This window comes from Phragmites australis, chromosome 2, assembly GCF_958298935.1.
Source record: "Phragmites australis chromosome 2, lpPhrAust1.1, whole genome shotgun sequence".
Lineage (NCBI taxonomy): Eukaryota > Viridiplantae > Streptophyta > Magnoliopsida > Poales > Poaceae > Phragmites > Phragmites australis.
In genome coordinates this window covers 40376889-40395508 of record NC_084922.1, presented here as the reverse complement: position 1 = coordinate 40395508, position 18620 = coordinate 40376889, and the positions used below count along the sequence as shown (strand labels likewise).

Here is an 18620-nt window from a genome sequence, read left to right as displayed (position 1 = left end):
TCTCTTGTTATGGTACCTATGCTTCTTACCTGGTGTTAATGACATAACAGATTAAGATGGAGATGGCTCAAGCGGACAATGGCAATTGGCAATACACCAAAGAGTTACTCTCTGAATATGTACAATGATTTTGTGCCGATGTGCATTTTTCTGAGTCTAACCAAGGTTGGAACCATGTGCATTTAACTTTCTTCGTGATGTTTGCATGTATTTACCCATCTCTATTTGCGCAAAATTATCTTATAGACAATGTTGAGATCGCTGGTTGTTGTAAGTACTTCTAGCAAACCATTGCTTGGTTCTACCTATATGCTTCTTAATATAATATTATGCAAACCCTCTAGCAAAAAATAAGACCCATCCTAGAATACATGCTTCCAAACTGTTTTAACTTTGGACAACATCTTTATGAACATAATGCTCAACCGTATGTTAAATGATATTAGTAGATTTTTCTTGGGAATTGCTTCGAGAATATGATAATTTCACTAAGCATAAAACAATTTATATATAAAATGATGCTTCAAGTTATGTTTTAGAGACATGTCAGTTTCAAAAATAATACTTGTAACTGGAGGGGGTATTATTGCATCAACTTGTTAGGCTCAACAGTTAGGCATGCCAACCAACTTCACCAAATGGTCTCCAGCGTAGTTCTGTTCTGACTGCTTGTAAGTGCTTTGCGGTCCATTTTAATGCCAAATATGTTGCTTGGGAATTTCTGATATCTAGATCACATTCTGAGACTTGGACCGTCCTACTCATGAAGGAACGAGTAAAATATGGTCACTTGATTGCTTTTAGTGTCCTTAGGCCCCAATCATTTGTGGTTAATATTAATTGGTATACTAGATCACACTTGATTGTTTATACGTTTGTTTTTGTTTACACGCAATCAGTTAACACATGATCCAGAATATAATAGACATTAACTTGATCATGCATGTAAACAACAACAAACATTAAAAAAAGACCAATGTTTGACGGTACTGTTTTGCACTTTCATCTTTACTCCCAACCTACATCTTACCTGAACAATATCTTACCTTTCCGCCTTTGAAGTCTTTGGTGTACAATATTCTTCACACCGCATTATATGCACTATGCTTAACTGATATTGCCAGAACTATGTTTTTATGTTCATATTTGTGTCTGCACAGAATTTTAATTGCAAGTTGTTTACTCTGAACGACATATATGTACCACTCAATTTGCCCCTTTATTTTACAGGGAAACTTGCTTGCGAAGGGAAAGTTGAAGACAAATTTGATATGAAACCGCACAGAGAAAATCTTGTGGACTATGGAAAGTTATGTCGTGAGAGGCCTAATATGTCTATGTGTTAAAACAAGAAAATTGGAGGTGACTCTTCAGTGATGATTTTTGTTACCCTATTATTGTTTTGTTTCGTAAGTGTTTCTATAAAATTGACCCTTATTGCCTTCACTACTTGTAGTTTATTCCAGATGACAATGAAAGAGGCATGAGACCCTTGCCTGGTCCAGATGGCCTGGTACCTGGTCCCAAGGTTGTAGTTCTTTCTATTGTCCAATGCCTTGTTGCCTATGTAACTTGATGCTGTTTTCTGAAGTCAGGATTTCTGTCTTGTACCTTACGTACTTCTATTCTCAACAGTGATCTTTCTGTGAAAAAAACATTTCTTGAGTTCTCATTTGGAAAATCTGTTGCAGAAGTCTCATTCTTTGTGTCAATCTTTCTTTTGAAATATTTCATCCGGTTTTCCCATGACCATGCAGATGATAAAGGGTATCATTCCTTGTAATATTTTTGTTTGTCAGGACAAGACGTCATTACCACCAAAACCTTCTGATATGAAAAGAACATGAATGGATCGCGGGGAGCTGGAAAAGATCCTACTCAAGCTTTTTGAGAGGCAGTTGAATTGGTCACTGAAGCAGCTAATGCAAGAAACCGACCAACCTAAGGTATTTTCCTCACCTTTTCCTGATTCTGCTCAAGAGAAGCATCAGTTTCCTATCACAATTACTGCATTTCTGATATCAAAGTTATTGCTTATCAATTGTCAGTGCTTGATTCTATGCAGAAATTTCTAAAGGAAATACTGAACGATCTCTGTCTACAACAAGCGAGGGCCAAATCAAGGGACATATGAGCTCAAGCCAGAATACAAGAAGTCTACAGGGACAACCGCACTACTTGAAGTTTATGCTATCTTTTCTAAGCTAGAACGTCTTGCCTTGATATGCTGAATATGACTTCCCTAATAATATGATGACCTGTAAGGAGAGATTGGATGGACAAGAGTGGGAGTCTCACTGCCTTTCGCGTGGTATACTTTAGACCTTCACGGCCCCCTTTGGTTCACAGGATTTTCAAAGGAAAAACGTAGGAATTCACAGTCCTCTGGAATGGGTACTGTAGAGCCCTTTGGTTCATAGGAAACGATCGAGGGAAAAACACAAGAAACTTCCCTATCTTTCAACTTTCACAGGAAAACTGCAGGAAACTAACAATCCACTCGGATCTCTTTTTTTGGTTGGCTCGCGTAGGATGGAGGCAAATTGGTCGTCATTAGGCACTGCTAAAGAAGCAACAACAACAGGAGTTATATAGGCAGTCAACGGCGACTCGACGAGGGAGGACCGGAGTCTCAATTTGCCGAAGGAGCACCGTAGGCTAGTGCTGCAGCAGATCGAGCGCTCTGCACCCGCACCTTGGCCCGCCGCTCACTGCTCGCCAGCCACTTACCGAGAGCCCGCCAGCTCGAGTTGTGGTGAAGAGAGAGAGAGAGAGAAAGGAGTGGATAGGAAGAAAAACGAACTATGTACACAAAGGAAGGGATAAGAATGATGTAGGCCAACAGACCAGCACAGGGAATTCTTTTTTCTTCTTTTTGATCCATACCGGTTTCCTCAAAGAAAAATGTTAGATCATAACAAAATATAATACCAGCAGAAGTTCACTAATGTAAGTACTCTATTATACTTCCATAAAATATAGTCTCATATTTGCATTTCTTATTAGTTGATTTCCTGTGTTATACTATTCCTGCATTCCAAACCATACATCTCATACAATTCATACGTTTCTCGATCTGTTTTTCACCTATTACCCTATCATATTTCTGCGTTTTTTTAATACTACGTTCCAAAAGAACCCTACATCTATAAGGCTATGACCATAGGGGCTAGTGACCGTGTTGGAACACATTCGGCCATGTTTCTAGGCTATGACTATAGGGGCTAGTGACCATGTTGGAACACATTCGGTCATGTTTCTATCAGAGCTGTCACTTGCTGCATTAGTATTTTCCGATAGACATTGCAGTAACTTTCCTAGACGATTGACCATGCAAAAATGCCTGATTGATGTATTTATCCTCCACGTTTACCTGCTGTCATCGCTAGGTGCACAAAAAAAAAAAAAAGCAATACAAAAACCAAAGATAGTTTGATGAAATAGCAGAATGATCGATGGCTGGCAACGCATTTTGCAGAGATAACCAACAAGGCAACATTTCCCAAACAAAAGATATTTCCGAGGTAACAAGACAACAATTGTAACACTAGACACGGCTAATCATACTATGGCTACAAAAGGGCAGCTAGGCCTTGAAATACGCCTATGCCCAAATCACTGATCACTACCAATGACAGTAGCGAACACAGCACAACATATAACGCTCTTTGCTTCTTACCTCCGAGACTGTCAGCACCAGAGAACCTGAAACAACAAACAAGATGACCCGTCAAGTGGGAAACAAAAAAGACAGAAATGTCAGGTGTTATTCAAATTGTTTCCAAACAAAAAAAAAAAGTTTGCACCGGTCTTATCATTGTTTTTCAACTATATTTAAGTTGCTTACCCTGGCAATGACGAATTTATTGTCAAACCGAAGCCGAAAGGGTAGAGTGGATCGTAGTGTGGGTCTCCTACATTCATGGGCAGCTGGTCGACAGATCTGAACCAGGTACGTGGGAGCTTTCCAGTGAAGTTATAGTCCCCAAAAAGTACATCGGCGACACCCTGACCTTCCGTGCCAGGAAGCCAAGCAGCAACAAGCGCTTCCATCAATGGAACATATGGTTCAATCACAACGGGACGACCGGAGACGATAACCACTGCACATTTAACTGCAGAACACACAGTTCTGATCGTGTCTGGACCAGGGTCTAGTATAGTGAGGTCAGTGCTATCACCTACTGTTTCAGCATATGGTGGCTCGCCAACGACAACAATAGCGAATGAGAAGTCATTATGCTTCATGAAGCTGTCATCAGGGTTCTCTGAGTAGACGACAGGTGTTGAATCAGCAACAGTGGACTTAATGGCATCGAGAATTGTTGTCCCTGCACAGGATATTGAATCACAACAATAAAAAATATAGTAGAGATTGTCGCTTTAGGTACTTCAATAAGGGCTACCTCAAAAAACACAATTCAGCATAGTGCATCAGGAAGTTGATCCTATTTTAAGTCTCCAGTCAGGAATCATGTTAGTTAGGTAGAGCAATAGTGTCACTGTCATTTTCTTATCTCAAAGGCAGGAAATGAAGGACTCGTTTCAACGTGTCTGAACTCTGAAATATGAATATGCTTATCTAGCTTCTAACATTTGCAGTTAGGAATACTGTTAGGATCATAACGGATAAACATGGAGGACAGCCGGCCGATGTCGGCTGCTAGGGGAGGAATTAGATCATAGATTGGGGAGACTTAGATTAATTCCTATTGCTTGATTACAATGATGCACGGCTACCCCTTTACATAGAGAGGGGAAATTACAATCCTAAATCAACTCCAAATCCTAACTTATCAAACTTATCTCCTATTAAATTGGAAACCAAATCAAACTTATCTCCTAACCAAATCAAATCCAACTCCTTCCAAGCTTATCTCCTAATTAAATAGCAAGCTTTGATCTCCTGCCCATAACAAATACTATCTTCTAACATGCAAATGATGCTTTAAGCCGTGTTATTAAGTGATATCAATGTACCTAGCTGTATGTAAAATAACTGCACTGCATCCTGGCAAGTTCACTTGGCAATTCAGTGTATTCCATGTGCAGATAGAATCTAAAATAACATGTGCATAAATATAGTTCTCCATGTAATTGAACACCTGCATGGTCTCCACTGAAATAAAAAAGAATCAAATGTATATTAAAATGCAGATACCAGTTGTGATATCTCCACTGCCCCCCATCCATTGAATTGACCATCCACCACACTGGTAGCCCAAATTGCTAGCATGACTTCCAGCTACAAGGATCCTTCTAGCTTTCTTTGGGAGAGGTAGGAATTGCTGATTGGGAGAGTTCCCGTTTTTTAAAAGAACAAGTGATTTCCGAACAGCTTCTCTAGCCAATTCCCTGTGCTCCTGTGTAAATTTGGTTACACAGTTACTAGATTGATCTACAAGGAATTCCAACCTAGCCATACATGAAAAGCGATGTTTTTATCAACATGTAACTTGAGAAGTCATTGTGCAAAACGTGCAAGTAAAATACAACATGCTATTAGCTTACCAACCTTCTTTCCAAGCTGATCTGCAAAGCTAAGATCAGCTAAAGGGTTCTCGAACAGGCCCATCGTAAATTTGACTCGAAGGATACGCCTCACGGCATCATCAATTCTGCTTATATTGATGATACCCTTGTCAACAAGAGATGTCAAATCATCAATGTAATCAGTGTAATTGTATGGCACCATGACCTGGAATCGAGTTGAAAAAAAGTTTTTAAAGAAAAATAGGTGGAAAAGAATATTTCATTTATTTCAGCACAAAGTATTACGACCATTATATGCACATTATTTTGGTTGAAAATGGAAGGCCAACAAAAGCTTCTACAAAAAATTAAGGCATCAGAAGTTCACAAGTTTTAATCGAATTATTTTGATTACACACCAGAGTTATCACTGTCTGCTAGGTATTATTCACTTACAGTCGCAGCACTAAAATATAGGTGTTAAAACAAATTAATCTAAACCTTCCTCAACTCAAAGCTGAACTATGAAGATCAAGCTGGTCATTCATGTTAAATGAACGGATCTCAAATATAAGAAATGATATAAACAAGAAATATGCAGAAGTCCATATCAAAAGCAGCAGGATGATCCCTAAAAAAAAAAGCAGCAGGATGTGTCATGGGCAGTTGAACCTATTTTCAGTAGAAGCTAAATAAACATGTACACAGTAGCTAGCACAAAAGTAAGCAATCATTTTCTCATACCATATCAATCCCAGCATTTATTCCAGCTTGCACAGAGTAAGTATAGTTCGCACCGGGAGGTGATGTGATACGGTCTATTCCTAGCCAGTCTGATATCACAAAACCCTGCAATCGGCAAGTATGCAAAAGTAAGTACTAGATCACAAAGTAATGTAGTCTAAGTTGCAGATTATTACTAACTCTAAAATGCAGTTTGGATTTCAGGTAGCCAGTGACTAGATCACAGTTGGCATGCATCTTTACACCATTCAAGCTTGAGTATGACACCATAATAGTAGCGACACCCTTTATAATTGAGTCATAATATGGTGGCATGTGAACGCTTAGCAGCCCATGTTCATCAGTGATTGTGTTATTCTCGTTGATTCCATTATGAGTTCCACCATCACCAACAAAGTGTTTAGCACAAGCAGCAACTTTATCCCTGTAAAAGCCATAAGCTGAGGTGTAATAAAACGATAGAAAACTCTTTCACACTGCAGAATATTAATACTGATTGTTTCCGACAAATTTTCACAAAAGAGAAGGTAAGGTTTGTTGTAGAAATAGTGTTACTGATAGAGAGCCCATCAAGGCAGACCAAGGAATACTTTGATGCACCGTGCCCGACAGCCCCAACTGGAGGGGCTTCAAGCGCCTCCTCACACTGTATCGGTGGCTCACTGGTGTGGAGTTGGTTGATGGGATCAGCACATCGTTTTGGCACGACAGCTGGACACCGCACTGCCCACTCTGTTCTCACATTGCCTGCACCCGACATCACTGTCGCGGATGCTGAACCTCGCGGTGTGCCCCTGGATGAGCAGCGGCATATGAGCTCGAGGGTCTAGCTGGCCAACTGTCCTCTCTCCGCTTCAGTGATCAACACGATTGGTGCTTCATGCTCCTAGGGGCCTCGTCGACGTTCCGTACTGTTAGAAATATATTGTCTTTTATTGTGCTTGTGTAATATCCCCATGCTATAATAGGCTTTTTGCATATTGCTCACATGTTCATGTATATATACTGGCCTATGACCTCCTTAAAATACAAGTGGCTATTCCTACCATGGTATTAGAGCTAGGTTTTCTTTTAGGGACACAACAACTCATCCCAATCTAGCCTCTCCTCCATTCCCGTCCGGATCTGGCTCTCCTCCGGCCAAATCCGTCTTTCTCTCACCCGGATCCGGCTCTCCCACGCTGGATCCGCTTCTTTCCCCACCGGTTTTGACCGATCCGGTCATCCCCGCTGCCTTTCGACTCCCCACGCGTTGTTGTGCCTGCCGGCCCTGCCGTCCGACTCCTCACACGGCGCTGTTCTCTGTTGGTGTTGCGCCCCGCAGGGACTCCTTTGCGTCAATCTTGCGCATCACTCGGTTGTGCCTCTCCGCCGCTTGTCCTGTTGTCTCCCGCCAAACCCGTTGCCGCTCACGCCGGCGACGCCGTTTGCGACTATATTTTTAAAAGACGCCTGAACTGCAGCGGCAACCACCGGATCTACAACAAGAGGCTGCCACAATAGATCTGGCTGTCACAGTAGATCCAGCGACTACAAACAGAGGCGTTCGTTAGAAAAAAAAGCACATTTCACTTTTCTTTTGCATTCTCGTCGTCGCTCGCCGCTACTCATTTACGCTCTCGCCGTCGCTCGCCGCTACTCATTTACGCTCTCGCTGTCGCACGCCCCTACTTCCTTGCCCTCTTGCCATCACCACTTTTTTCAGAAAGAAATTCGCCAGCATAACCAACTTGAAAAACATGAATAGGAGTGTCAAACTGAGTGCGAATCATAGTGACAAAACGCTTATATATAGATAGCACATTGCTACGAGAAAACATGCAATAAATCCAAGTGTGACGAGAGAAATCATCTATAAAGATAATATAATAGCTATGACCCCCTTTCAAAACGAAGTGAGCCAAACCCCAAACATTAGAGTGAACAAGATCAAAAGGACGCTGAGACACTAACCCACTATAAGCTCACCAAACATATTGGTGTTGATGCTTCTTACACACGGACACAGGTACATAACGCGATTATTGCTCTTTAGTATGTTCCTTTAGAGTTTCTGTTGACTAATTTCTTTATGAGGGCACAAAGTACATCTCAACATAGTTCCTATCTCTCCAAACTCAGTGTGGTTGATCCCCCATGAGTTTGAGTGTGTTAGAGATACATTGTGTTTTATTGTGCATGTGTAATATCCCTATGCTATAAGGGGCTCTTTGCATATTGCTCACTAATACATATATATATTGACTTATGGCTTCTATGGAATACAAGTTGCTATCCTAACATGTAAGAGCTCTATATATGCGGTGTTAGAGTATATGGTAAGGATCCAATTGTTATGGTAGGGTAGGATTAGTTTTCATCTTATCTCTAGGATTGCTTGAGATCCAAGCCACCGTGTACTCTATATAAACAGCCTACGAGGCTCAATATAAATCATCCATTGCAATATATTCATCCTTCTACATGGTACCAGGCCGACGACTTTCCTGAGCCGTCGCCTCCACAATTTTCGTCGCGCCACCTCTTTGAGATGATTTGATCTCCACAATTTCTCCCGGGGGCAGTGCAACTCATAGATTAGTGTTCATGTTGCCGATCCATAGATCGGCCACCATTTACGAGTTTTTCCCGATCATCTTCAGATCGGGTTTTCTCTACCTTTTACGATCATAGATCGATTTGTGTCGCCTTGCCAACCCATCGACATTCCTCATCTCCGGACTTCACTGCCTCAGCTTCGACCTCTCTGGCGCCTCTTCTCCGACAGCACGCTTGTCGGCACGGCTCCTTCGCGGCCTTCCGAGCGCCCCACCTACATGTCGTCATCACGCCGGATCATCATCGTCAACCTGTCGCCTACGAGCACGAGCCTCGCACCACTAAGAACGAGGATGCAAGCCCTCCTAGGCCGCAACATCGGCGCTCGTGGTCGTGCCATCAGCGCTGGGGTTGCCGCCTCTTCGAGCAGTGACTCCACCCCACGCTGCTCGTCCTCGTCACCACACCAGCTATCACTCCGAGTTAGCGTCTTCCTCTGACACCTTCAGGCCACCACCACCGCCCCATCGAGGTCGCTGCCACCGTCAGCCGAGGTCCTTGGGCAAATCAACCTAACTTTGTGCACGCGTGTGCTCGTGTTGGTGCTTTGGGCTTGCAATCTCCTCCACGGTTACGATCACACCTCGCTCTTGGCTACCTTAGCAATAAAATGGCTATCATCATCTGAGCAAATCGTCGGTTTCCACTCCAGTCTGAGCATCTGCGATGCTCACACTATAACTGCAAGGGGATGTAATAGTATATGGTAAGTATCCAGCGTTAGGGTAGGACTAATTTCCATCTTATTTCTAGGATTGTTTGAGAACGAAACCACCATGTACTCTGTATAAACAGCCACGAGGCTCGTATAAATCATCCATTGCAATATATTCATCCTTCTACATGCCCCCCTCCCCCCTGACGATGTCAATTGGGCCAACTTTGCCCCAGCAAGGTGCGAGTCTTCTTTTGGGTCCTCTGCCGTGGGAAACACTTGGGACTCGAGCCTTCCTGCATCGCAATGGTTGCCTTGACACTGAGCTTTGCCTCTTCTGCCCCGCAGCTCTGGAGGACATGGACCATCTCTTCGCTGACTATCCCCGCCTTGCTGACTTCTGATGCCGAGCTATTTGCTCTCTCCGGTGTGGATACTTTGATCAACATCCTGTCATAGGACCCCGCTCTCCCGCCTGGCCCCATCCACACTGCGATTCTATTGCTGCTATGGGTGGACTTGAAAAGCCGCAATAAGATGGTTTTCGACGGCGTGGGCCTGTCCACGCAGGAGATTGCCTAGGCCACCATGGATCACCTCAAGCTGTGGATCCACCAGGCTCCCAATCGCCTCGACACCGATCCCATCCTAGCGTGGTGTGCGTCCAACGCAAAAATGTACTCCCATCATTAAATTTTCGCTAATGGAAATGTCGTTCAGGTGAGCGATCTTTGCCCCCCGTTGATTTGTCGGAAAAAAGGAATACTTTGATCAAGATGCAGATGCCTTGGAAACTATTACTTTGATCAAGATGCAAATGTTTTGTAGAAATAGCTTATTAGTTTCAAAGTACTACTTTGATCAAGATGCAAATGACTTGTAGAAATAGCTTCTTAGTTTCGAAGTATTACTTTGATCAAGATGCAGATGCCTTACATATTGGCTTACATCTACCACACCATTTGTATCACCATTGAGAAAGGAATATCTTACTTCCCAGCTACATATGGAACTCCCTTGGTATGATTGACTGGGATCTCTCCCTGCAGACCAAGGATAATATCTGTCATCTGCTGGACAACCTTGTGATCTTCACTGTAGCTCTCATAGCATCGACCCCACCTTGGATCTCTGCAAACCTAAACCAAGCTATAAGAATAATTTCTGATCAATATAAACTCTAGTGAAACAAGAATATACTATTATACTTATGCAACATGCTTCATCAAATGCATAGTAGAAGCAACAAAACAATGTGTTTGTGCTTACTGCAATACATGGAGCAAAAGTATATGTAATGCCTGTTGCTCGTACTTCAAGAGCAGTTGCTTCACCAATCCTCTTTATGAGGTCAGGATCCCTAAAAACACAAGAAATATAAAGATGATGATGATGATCAAGACTACACATTGCATGATCTGCCTGCTAACGAGAAACACGTTTATGTTGCCAAATAGATATGAATTGCTTATAGAACCTTTTGGCCAGCTTGAGAGCAACACAAAAAGTACCATTTTATTTTAAACCGACTTATGAAAATCATAATAAAAGTGTGGCCTTCTAGGAAGCATGTAGAATGTTAAACATGTATCATGTAGATGTCGATTATCAGAGACGTACCTTGTAGCTCCAAGCCCAATATTGTGAGGGAATAAAGTGGCATTGTAGACATTGTTATTACCATGAACAGCATCAATCCCATAAATCATAGGAATTCCTAGACGTGTTGACAAGGCACCTTTCTGGAATTCATTAACCATGTTCACCCAAATTGCAGGACTGGCCTGAGGAGAAGGAACACTTCCACCACCACTTAAGATGCTACCTAGAGAACACGAAAGTTTGGCATTAGAAGCTGCATAACCACAGATTTGGATATGACGATGGCACAATGATAGCTTTAGCTGCAGAGTGCTATTGGTTTAATTTGTTTCTATCTCCCAAACAACAATCCATATGCAAGACTCCCCTGTAAGATTCATGTGCATTTACACGAGCTTATTTAGAACTTACCTATGAAGTACTTTTTCATGACATCTGCAGATGCAACCTGGCGTTCTATCTGCGTCATTTGGCCAATTTTTTCAGCAAGCGTCATCCTACCAATAAGATCCTTGATTCTAGTGTTGATAGGCTGCTTTGGATCCTTGTACTTCATGTGCTCTGCATCTCCCATCGAAGCAAAACATAACAGTAGAAGGCATGCCCATGAAACATTGGAGCGTGTCATGTCTGAAAATTTCTAAAAGTTTCTTTGGATAGTTTGACCTGATGGTCTTGATCTCTGAGGCTCCAACGTTCAAGATGCCTTAAATGAAAGTTAGAGATGAGAGAAGTTAAAATCAGCTGGCAGATCTCAAACAAGAAAGTGCAAGAGTATGAACAGAGTAAACAGATTCTTTTGAGGGACACAGCAAATGAGCTTTGAGACATGATCTATTTAGGTCATAAGGTAAGGTACCTCCCCACTAGTTTTCTACAAGGAAATAGAAGACACATTGTGTCTGCTGTGGTACTTTACACTACAATTCAAAACATAGGATGACCATAGCTTCTTGAGGAAAAATTTACGGTAGAAATTCCAATTTCTTCACTTTGTATGGTAACTAATTCATAAAAGAAAGGTTTCGCGGCACAAATATATTCACATATCAAGTTTCAGAATCTCTATTACTGTCCATACAAGTGCCATTTCCAGATCCAACTATCACTATGCAAAGTACATTTGACATGACTGAATGAGAACCGTCTCAAGCAGGTAAAATAATAGAATTCGAATTCGTACGGCGAGAACAAAGTCACTAACCCTCAGCAAGGGGAAAAGAGAAGAGACCAAACTGACGGCACTACTCAGTCGTGTGTGCTCAAGAAGCAGCCCTTGGAAAAACCAAAATATAAAAATAAATTAGGAATTCCAATAAACTAACACATCAGGTCAATGTCTCTCAGGAGTCAGGACCCAGAAGGGACCCAGAAAGTAAAAAACAATCATGCCGAAGTCAAGCACATCCCCGTCGGTCTTATAAACAATGACCCCGTAGCCCAGGATGAGCGGAATCGACCCAAATGATCTACCCGATTTCCCCTGGAGATCCTAGTTCCACACCTGTTGTTGCAAAAGAAACAGCACCGCGGAATCCTCTCTCGCGGAGTACAAGAACTCATCCAAAAGGAGATGAGCGCAGCAGCAGCATCAAGTAGGGGTGGACTGGTGGTCAGCTTGCAAGCAAGGCGGAAGAGTAAAGTTGGGGGGGGGGGGGGGGGTTGCCCTTACCGTGGAGAAGAGGAGACGAAGGGTGGTGTGGTCGGCGTCTGCTCCGGATTGCGACTGGGAGCTGAGCTCACTCAACGTCACTCAACGTCCCTCGTACACACACGCACGCTCCGGCCAGGCCGAGAGAGAGAGAGAGAGTGAGAGCGGCTGTGGTCACTGCGCCGCGCTTCGTAGGTGAGGTGTCGGTAGGAATCTTCCGGGGTCGTCCCTTGACGGCGGTAGGCTGGCACATACGTCACCACGATCATTTCCCATCTGAGTTCGCAACTACTGAACATCTGGGATTCAACGACAATGCAAGCATTTCACAAGAGAATTTACGCATCAGGAATAGGGGAAATTTCCTGCTCCCAAACGGGTCGAAATGCGTAATTAGCGACGAAGAACTCTGGCCGAAACAGTGTGTGGAAGGGTTGAGCAAAGAACAGTAAGGACGCAGAACAGAGCGAACCAAGAAAAACTCGCAACAGCATGCCGTACTGCAGAGGATCCGGTTGCTCAAAGGCATACCAGCATTTCAGAAGGTAACAAGAAAACAATGAAATCAACCAGGAAGCACCAAAGAATTATTTTTGATCAGGACGGATGCTGCGGATGGTCCCATTAAAGTTCTGGTCTTTTATTTCCGAGTTGTTATATAATCTGGCAGCCTGATAGAAGTGCAACTTAGGTTTCGCTCGCATAGTTGAGCAAGTAGCTTCAGCCATAATCAGTCTCCACATCACCAAAAAAAAAAAAAAAAAAAAAAAAAAATCCTATTCCACATAATATGAATAAAGAAAGCTTCAGCCAGATACAATAGGAGTTACATCAGTCTCCACATCACAGACGTCGCAGCGAATGGCGGTCTTGTTACATACAACATCACAAAAGCATTGGTCCATTTTCCTTGTCTGCTCTAATGTTCCTACGCGGTAGTCCTGCTACCTGCATTTGGATAACACAGAGAATAGCTTCAGTGGAGATCAAGCACATAACAATGGATCCTGGATTTCCAGTAAAATCACATTGTGGAGTTCAGAATACCTCCATGGTTGGAGTAAGGTAGGCTGACTGCCACCCATGCATCGTCGCTGATGGGAAGCATGGTTGCATCTTTCGGTATAACCATGTCAGGATGGCGTGGGTAGACTTGGATTCGGTTAGTTAACATGTAGCAACCGCATCCATCGGAGCTAACGGGCGCTGTTGTTGTCATGGCAAGACCAGGAGTATGGGTTGAGGCTATGGGGGGTGAGCAATCATCCACATTCGATGCATGTTCCAGAGACGAGTCCATTACTTCAACTTCTGTGCTTGGCTCTGGAATGGACGGTTTGTCAGCTTCTTGAGACGAATTTATTACTTCAACTTCTGTGCTTGGCTCTGGAAGGGGAAGTTTGTCAACTTCCAGAGATGAGTCCATTACTTCAACTTCTGTGCTTGGCGCTGGAAGGGGCTGTTTTTCAAGTTTCAGAGACGAGTCCATCACTTGAACTTCTGTGCTTGGCTCTGGGAGGGGCAGTTTGCCCACTTTCAACTCACTAGACCGGGTACTTTCATCCAGAGATTGAGTTTTGTTGGTATCAGATAGGGGGTTAGCGGAGCCAAGTGAGCGAGAATCGTCATTTACTGCAATGACCAGACCATGAGTGGATCAATCGAAATCAAGATATATACACATAGAAAAACCGCAATCATCAGAGAGCAAATACACGCAACAGAACCTTGCACAGACTGTAGTATGTAAACATGTGATACATAATATGATGGACAATCGATGCAGAAAAAACTAAAACGAGCCAAGACTTCACCAAGGCAAATTTGAACTTTGTTTGGGTGCTTGTACTGGAATCTGAAGATCACATTCTTAAACAGGAATATGGACCAGAGCTCATTTAGAAGAAGCCCTATACTAAAGTCTAATGTTGTTCATGCCCATTTCAAGTACTTGAAGTAGTAGTTTGCAGAGAAAAAGGAAAAAGGAAGGTAGCCAGAAAACTCACTAGTTGATGCACCGGGCACTGAAAAATCAGGCTCTATGATCATGATCTCTTGTTCAACGGATAGGTTCTGGGTTCTTTGCATGTGTGATCCTCCAAGAACAGTGGAAGAAACAAAGCCTTTTTCCCCTGAAAGGCACAAAAATTGTTGGTCAGGGAGCCCAACAATTCCAAGAGAAGTGGTGCATTGATGGAGAAAAGGAGAAGGGAGGACACGGGCGATTGTTTTTTTCCAAAAACAAAAAACTCAAAATAGAAGCCAAAAATCTACAACCAAACACAGTATTGAAAAATCATAACCAAGGAAGGCATTAGCAAGTTTGTCAATCTCCTTAGATCTTATACAACTACACAAGTCTTTAACAATGTAGCCTATAGGGAATGTCTTATATGGAATTTAGACAGACCAGATCAATACTGCTACTGAGACTAGGAGTTCCATAATCAAGGATGCACTGATACACATACGATACAGTGATATGTCGATACAATTGTTTCCTAAAAATTAGTTATACGGCTATACATATTGAAAACATATAAAAAATAGTAAATTATAAATTTTTTAAAGTAGCTCATATATAATACGAGTAAAATCTCAGTTGATATTATGTTGATGTATAGCCTTTAGTTTCAAGAGTCTTCTGCTTTTGGGCCAGGCCTTATTGAGGGATTGCTGAGAATTGGTTCATGTTGAGAATTTTCCCCTTTTATAAAGGAAAATAATCTGATATTCCATTGATGCATATCAGAGCAACATTAGTATACATAGAGTGGTACTGGTATAACAGACATCGAGCAAATAGGGGTATCGAAACAATAATTGACAGAGCTACGCGTTGAAAATCAATAGGAATGTAATTTTCAAAACAGAAAAACTTCCATTTTCCAAAATAATGAACGGAACAGATACTTACAAATTTTGCTACAGTGGGCAAATTTGTTCATGGTATAAACGTAATTATTTTGGTAGTTTAATGACTTACTGTCTTTGAAATGTTGAAAAGCAACCTTAGCAACATTCATCTCTGCTTGCTTCTTAGTGTTCCCTGGCTCTCCCTGAAAAATTGTACCTTGGATTTCCACAGTTGATTCGAATGTACCAGAATTATTTGAGATATCTGAAGTTGTTTTGTAGACAGGCAAGGGAAAGCCTTCTTTCTGAGCTATTTCTTGTAGAAGATTCTTATACGACAGAGATGGAACCTATAAAAGGTAGAATAGTCCATCAAAAAATTAAGATTACCAAGTTTACCAGATTCTCTAGAATACTAACATTTTGCTGAACAAAATGTTTGGGATATAAACATATAGAGTAAGATGCCTAGAGGCTAGGCCCTATGCAACCGTACAAAGAAATCAAGGAGGTTTAGGCATTCCGGGTCTGAAAAGTTACATAACAAAGCATGACCAAGTTTGTTTGCAAACCGTTATCTGGTTCCGATGAACCTTGCTTCAGATGGTTAGTTAACAGGTACCTGCAACAGCAAAGCTAACAGTCCTGCAATTTGATAACCATGGCAGTTTGGAGTTAATTTTTAGGGCTTAATGCTATTGTTATATTTGTCACACAGGTGGACGTTGCTTCAGGAATGACAATCATTTTGGTTTGCTAAAAGACGACAGTTTAACAATTGTTCCCGGAAACTGTTCTATGTACAAGTAATTTTCTCATTTTACAATTCACTTTATTAGATAGATAAAAACGTCGCTGGTCCCCAATGTATTGGACATTTAAGTTAGTGTTGTTGATTCACTTACGGTACCATTCTACTCTTATTTCATTGGTGAAACATGAGCTAAAAAGTGCAATGATAATAGAAACAAATGTTGAAGAGTGGATTAGTAATCGTAAATAGGTGAAGTGGTGGTAACTAAATGCTCCATAAGAAGAAATGGACCAACCGTTGATTGCTTTGGTGGACTTGCTTCTAGAGGTAAGGACATCAGAGCAACTTGTGCAGCAGCAGTTTCGGCCTCCTTCAATGTGTGACAGTATTCCGGACTCTCGAATGTTCGCCCATCTATGGTCACTATTGACTTGAACAGAGGTGCATGAGGTGGACCTTCCTGAATGGTGCGATACAAAGGCAGCTGTTTGCCTCGTTTCTGAGCATAAATTTGCAACTGATTCTTGGAAGGAAGTTGAATGTCTACAATAAACAAAAAAAGTGAACATGATAAATAAAGAAAAAGCACAAGTGAAAGAACAGCCAAAACCTTTCGAGTGGCATACAAAAGAGCCTTTATAACATGAAAGTGAAAATATATAATCAGTGCAGGAACGTATATATAATAACTGCTTCAGGGATATTATACAATCACCAACTTTTATCTTCAAGGTCAACCAGCTACAAGAATCTCACGGAGTCCTTGCAAAATCGAATGCAATAACTCTCCATCACCAAATCAAAGAAAAAAGCCTGCTGGTGAGTATATCTACCTAAATTACTGCTTTGTACTCCTCCCACTGTACTAGTATATGAAACTGGGGATCATTTCCCTCTGTTGCACTAATAACACTAGTAAAGTTCACCTGCAATCATTTCGACAGCCAAATAAGCTCAACTCTTCATTTGGTACAAGAATTTCGAGAGCTAGCCAAATGGGTTAAACATTGACGCCGTCCTACCGCTGTTGAGGCCCTAGATCGAAACAATAAAATGTAGTATCTGATAGCGCACTCATAGTACAGGTAACCAAGGTACCTAAATCCTCCAATGCCACTACCCGATCATCCAGGCAAAGCACGGCCCGGGAAAAAATTGCAGCTTGGGGTTCCTAGACCGACGGATTCAACCAAAGAAAAAAAAATCCGAGGAACAAAAACCGCGTCCGCCCAATTTCACCCAAAACCGTACGGAGCCAGGCAAGCAACTCACCGGGCGGTGGGGGCGGGGGAGCGGGCGAGGCCGGAAGCGCGGTGAGGTGCTGGAAGGCGGCCATGGCGGCGAGGTTGTGCGCCTCCTTAGCGGACCGCGCGCCGTTGTCCGGGGAGCGGAACTCGGCGCCGTTAACGGCGACGGTGGCGCGGAAGAGGGGCACGTGGTCGGGGCCCTCGCGGGTGTGCTCGTACACCGGCGCCCCCCACCGCCGCTGCTGGCACAGCTCCTGCAGCCGCGACTTGTACATTTCGCGCGATCGGACCGGGGCCGTGCCTCTCCGGCTTTCCGCTCTCTCGGCCCCGAGGAAGAGGGGAGGACCCCTCTCGTCTCGGCTATGGAGAACGGCCTGGGTAGGGGCTGGATTCGGTTCACGAGCGAGTGTTGGGTGTCTCTCCCCTGTCCTCGTCCTCCCCTCGCTTCCCTGGCTCGCCCTTCACGTTTCTTGCCTCTTCGTTGCGCTTGCCCTTCACGTTTCTTTTTTCCCTTTCCCTTTTCTCCTTCTCTTTTCTCTCGGACCAATTTTCTCTTCCCTCTCTCTTTCTCAGCCCAACAACCAGCCTTCTCCTTTCTTCTTTCTTCCTCCCACACGGCCCAGCCAGGCGACCCACCCGGCCGATTGTTGCGCTGAGTAGCCCAGCTCGTTTGTTTGCGCCCCGAGTGCCGCTCAACCGTCCGTGAACCACACGTCACCCATCCGCCCGCGCGCCATCCTCCCTCTCCTTCCTTCTTCCCTTCCAGCGCGACGACGCCTCCCCCGGCTCTCGTTTCTCCGGGAAATATCCCGCGTGCGCGCCCGACCAGCCTCCGCTTCCTCGCTCTCTCTCTCTCTTGTCTCTCTTACGCGCTCCCTCTCTCCTCTCATGCCCTGCACGCGCGACTTTAGCACCCACGCCCATGCTTGGCCGGCGTAGGCAGCCCATACCCCAGAGAATAAGGTGGGCGCCGGCCGCCACCTCACCGCCGACATCCCCATGACGCCATCACGCGCACCACCTCCCTGTGCTCCCTCACCT

General features: G+C 43.4%; 2 protein-coding genes and 2 long non-coding RNA genes across 8 annotated transcripts; 2 read left to right on the top strand and 2 right to left on the bottom strand.

Annotated features, from left to right (window-relative positions):
* Positions 1-86: 86 nt before the first annotated feature.
* On the top strand, positions 87-1723 carry LOC133908852 (uncharacterized). Its single transcript, XR_009908275.1, has 3 exons — positions 87-165; positions 1231-1362; positions 1457-1723. It is a non-coding gene; the product is annotated as an uncharacterized LOC133908852 (long non-coding RNA).
* Positions 1724-1728: 5 nt separating this feature from the next.
* LOC133908851 (uncharacterized) lies at positions 1729-11486 on the top strand. The gene is made up of 3 exons (XR_009908274.1): positions 1729-1946; positions 2066-2949; positions 11247-11486. It is a non-coding gene; the product is annotated as an uncharacterized LOC133908851 (long non-coding RNA).
* Positions 3326-12964, bottom strand: LOC133908849 (uncharacterized). 4 transcript variants are annotated; one of them, XM_062351033.1, is made up of 12 exons: positions 12576-12717; positions 12276-12346; positions 11483-11777; positions 11090-11294; positions 10739-10829; positions 10463-10608; positions 6397-6640; positions 6217-6321; positions 5516-5698; positions 5162-5363; positions 3848-4331; positions 3326-3705 (listed from the first exon to the last, which is right to left on the bottom strand). In XM_062351033.1, exons 3-12 carry the CDS (start codon positions 11697-11699, stop codon positions 3573-3575), a joined length of 2010 nt encoding a protein of 669 aa, XP_062207017.1. In that variant the 5' UTR covers positions 11700-11777; positions 12276-12346; positions 12576-12717; the 3' UTR covers positions 3326-3572. The 4 variants fall into 4 exon arrangements, with proteins under 4 accessions (XP_062207017.1, XP_062207015.1, XP_062207016.1 ...); XM_062351031.1 differs by lacking the exons at positions 12276-12346; positions 12576-12717 and adding an exon at positions 12744-12960; XM_062351032.1 differs by lacking the exon at positions 12276-12346.
* A 374-nt stretch (positions 12965-13338) lies between these two features.
* Positions 13339-18083, bottom strand: LOC133908850 (double-stranded RNA-binding protein 1-like). 2 transcript variants are annotated; one of them, XM_062351035.1, is made up of 6 exons: positions 17605-18083; positions 16628-16875; positions 15709-15928; positions 14729-14854; positions 13770-14354; positions 13339-13670 (listed from the first exon to the last, which is right to left on the bottom strand). In XM_062351035.1, exons 1-6 carry the CDS (start codon positions 17852-17854, stop codon positions 13651-13653), a joined length of 1449 nt encoding a protein of 482 aa, XP_062207019.1. In that variant the 5' UTR covers positions 17855-18083; the 3' UTR covers positions 13339-13650. The 2 variants fall into 2 exon arrangements, with proteins under 2 accessions (XP_062207019.1, XP_062207020.1); XM_062351036.1 differs by lacking the exon at positions 14729-14854.
* Between the last annotated feature and the right edge of the window lie 537 nt (positions 18084-18620).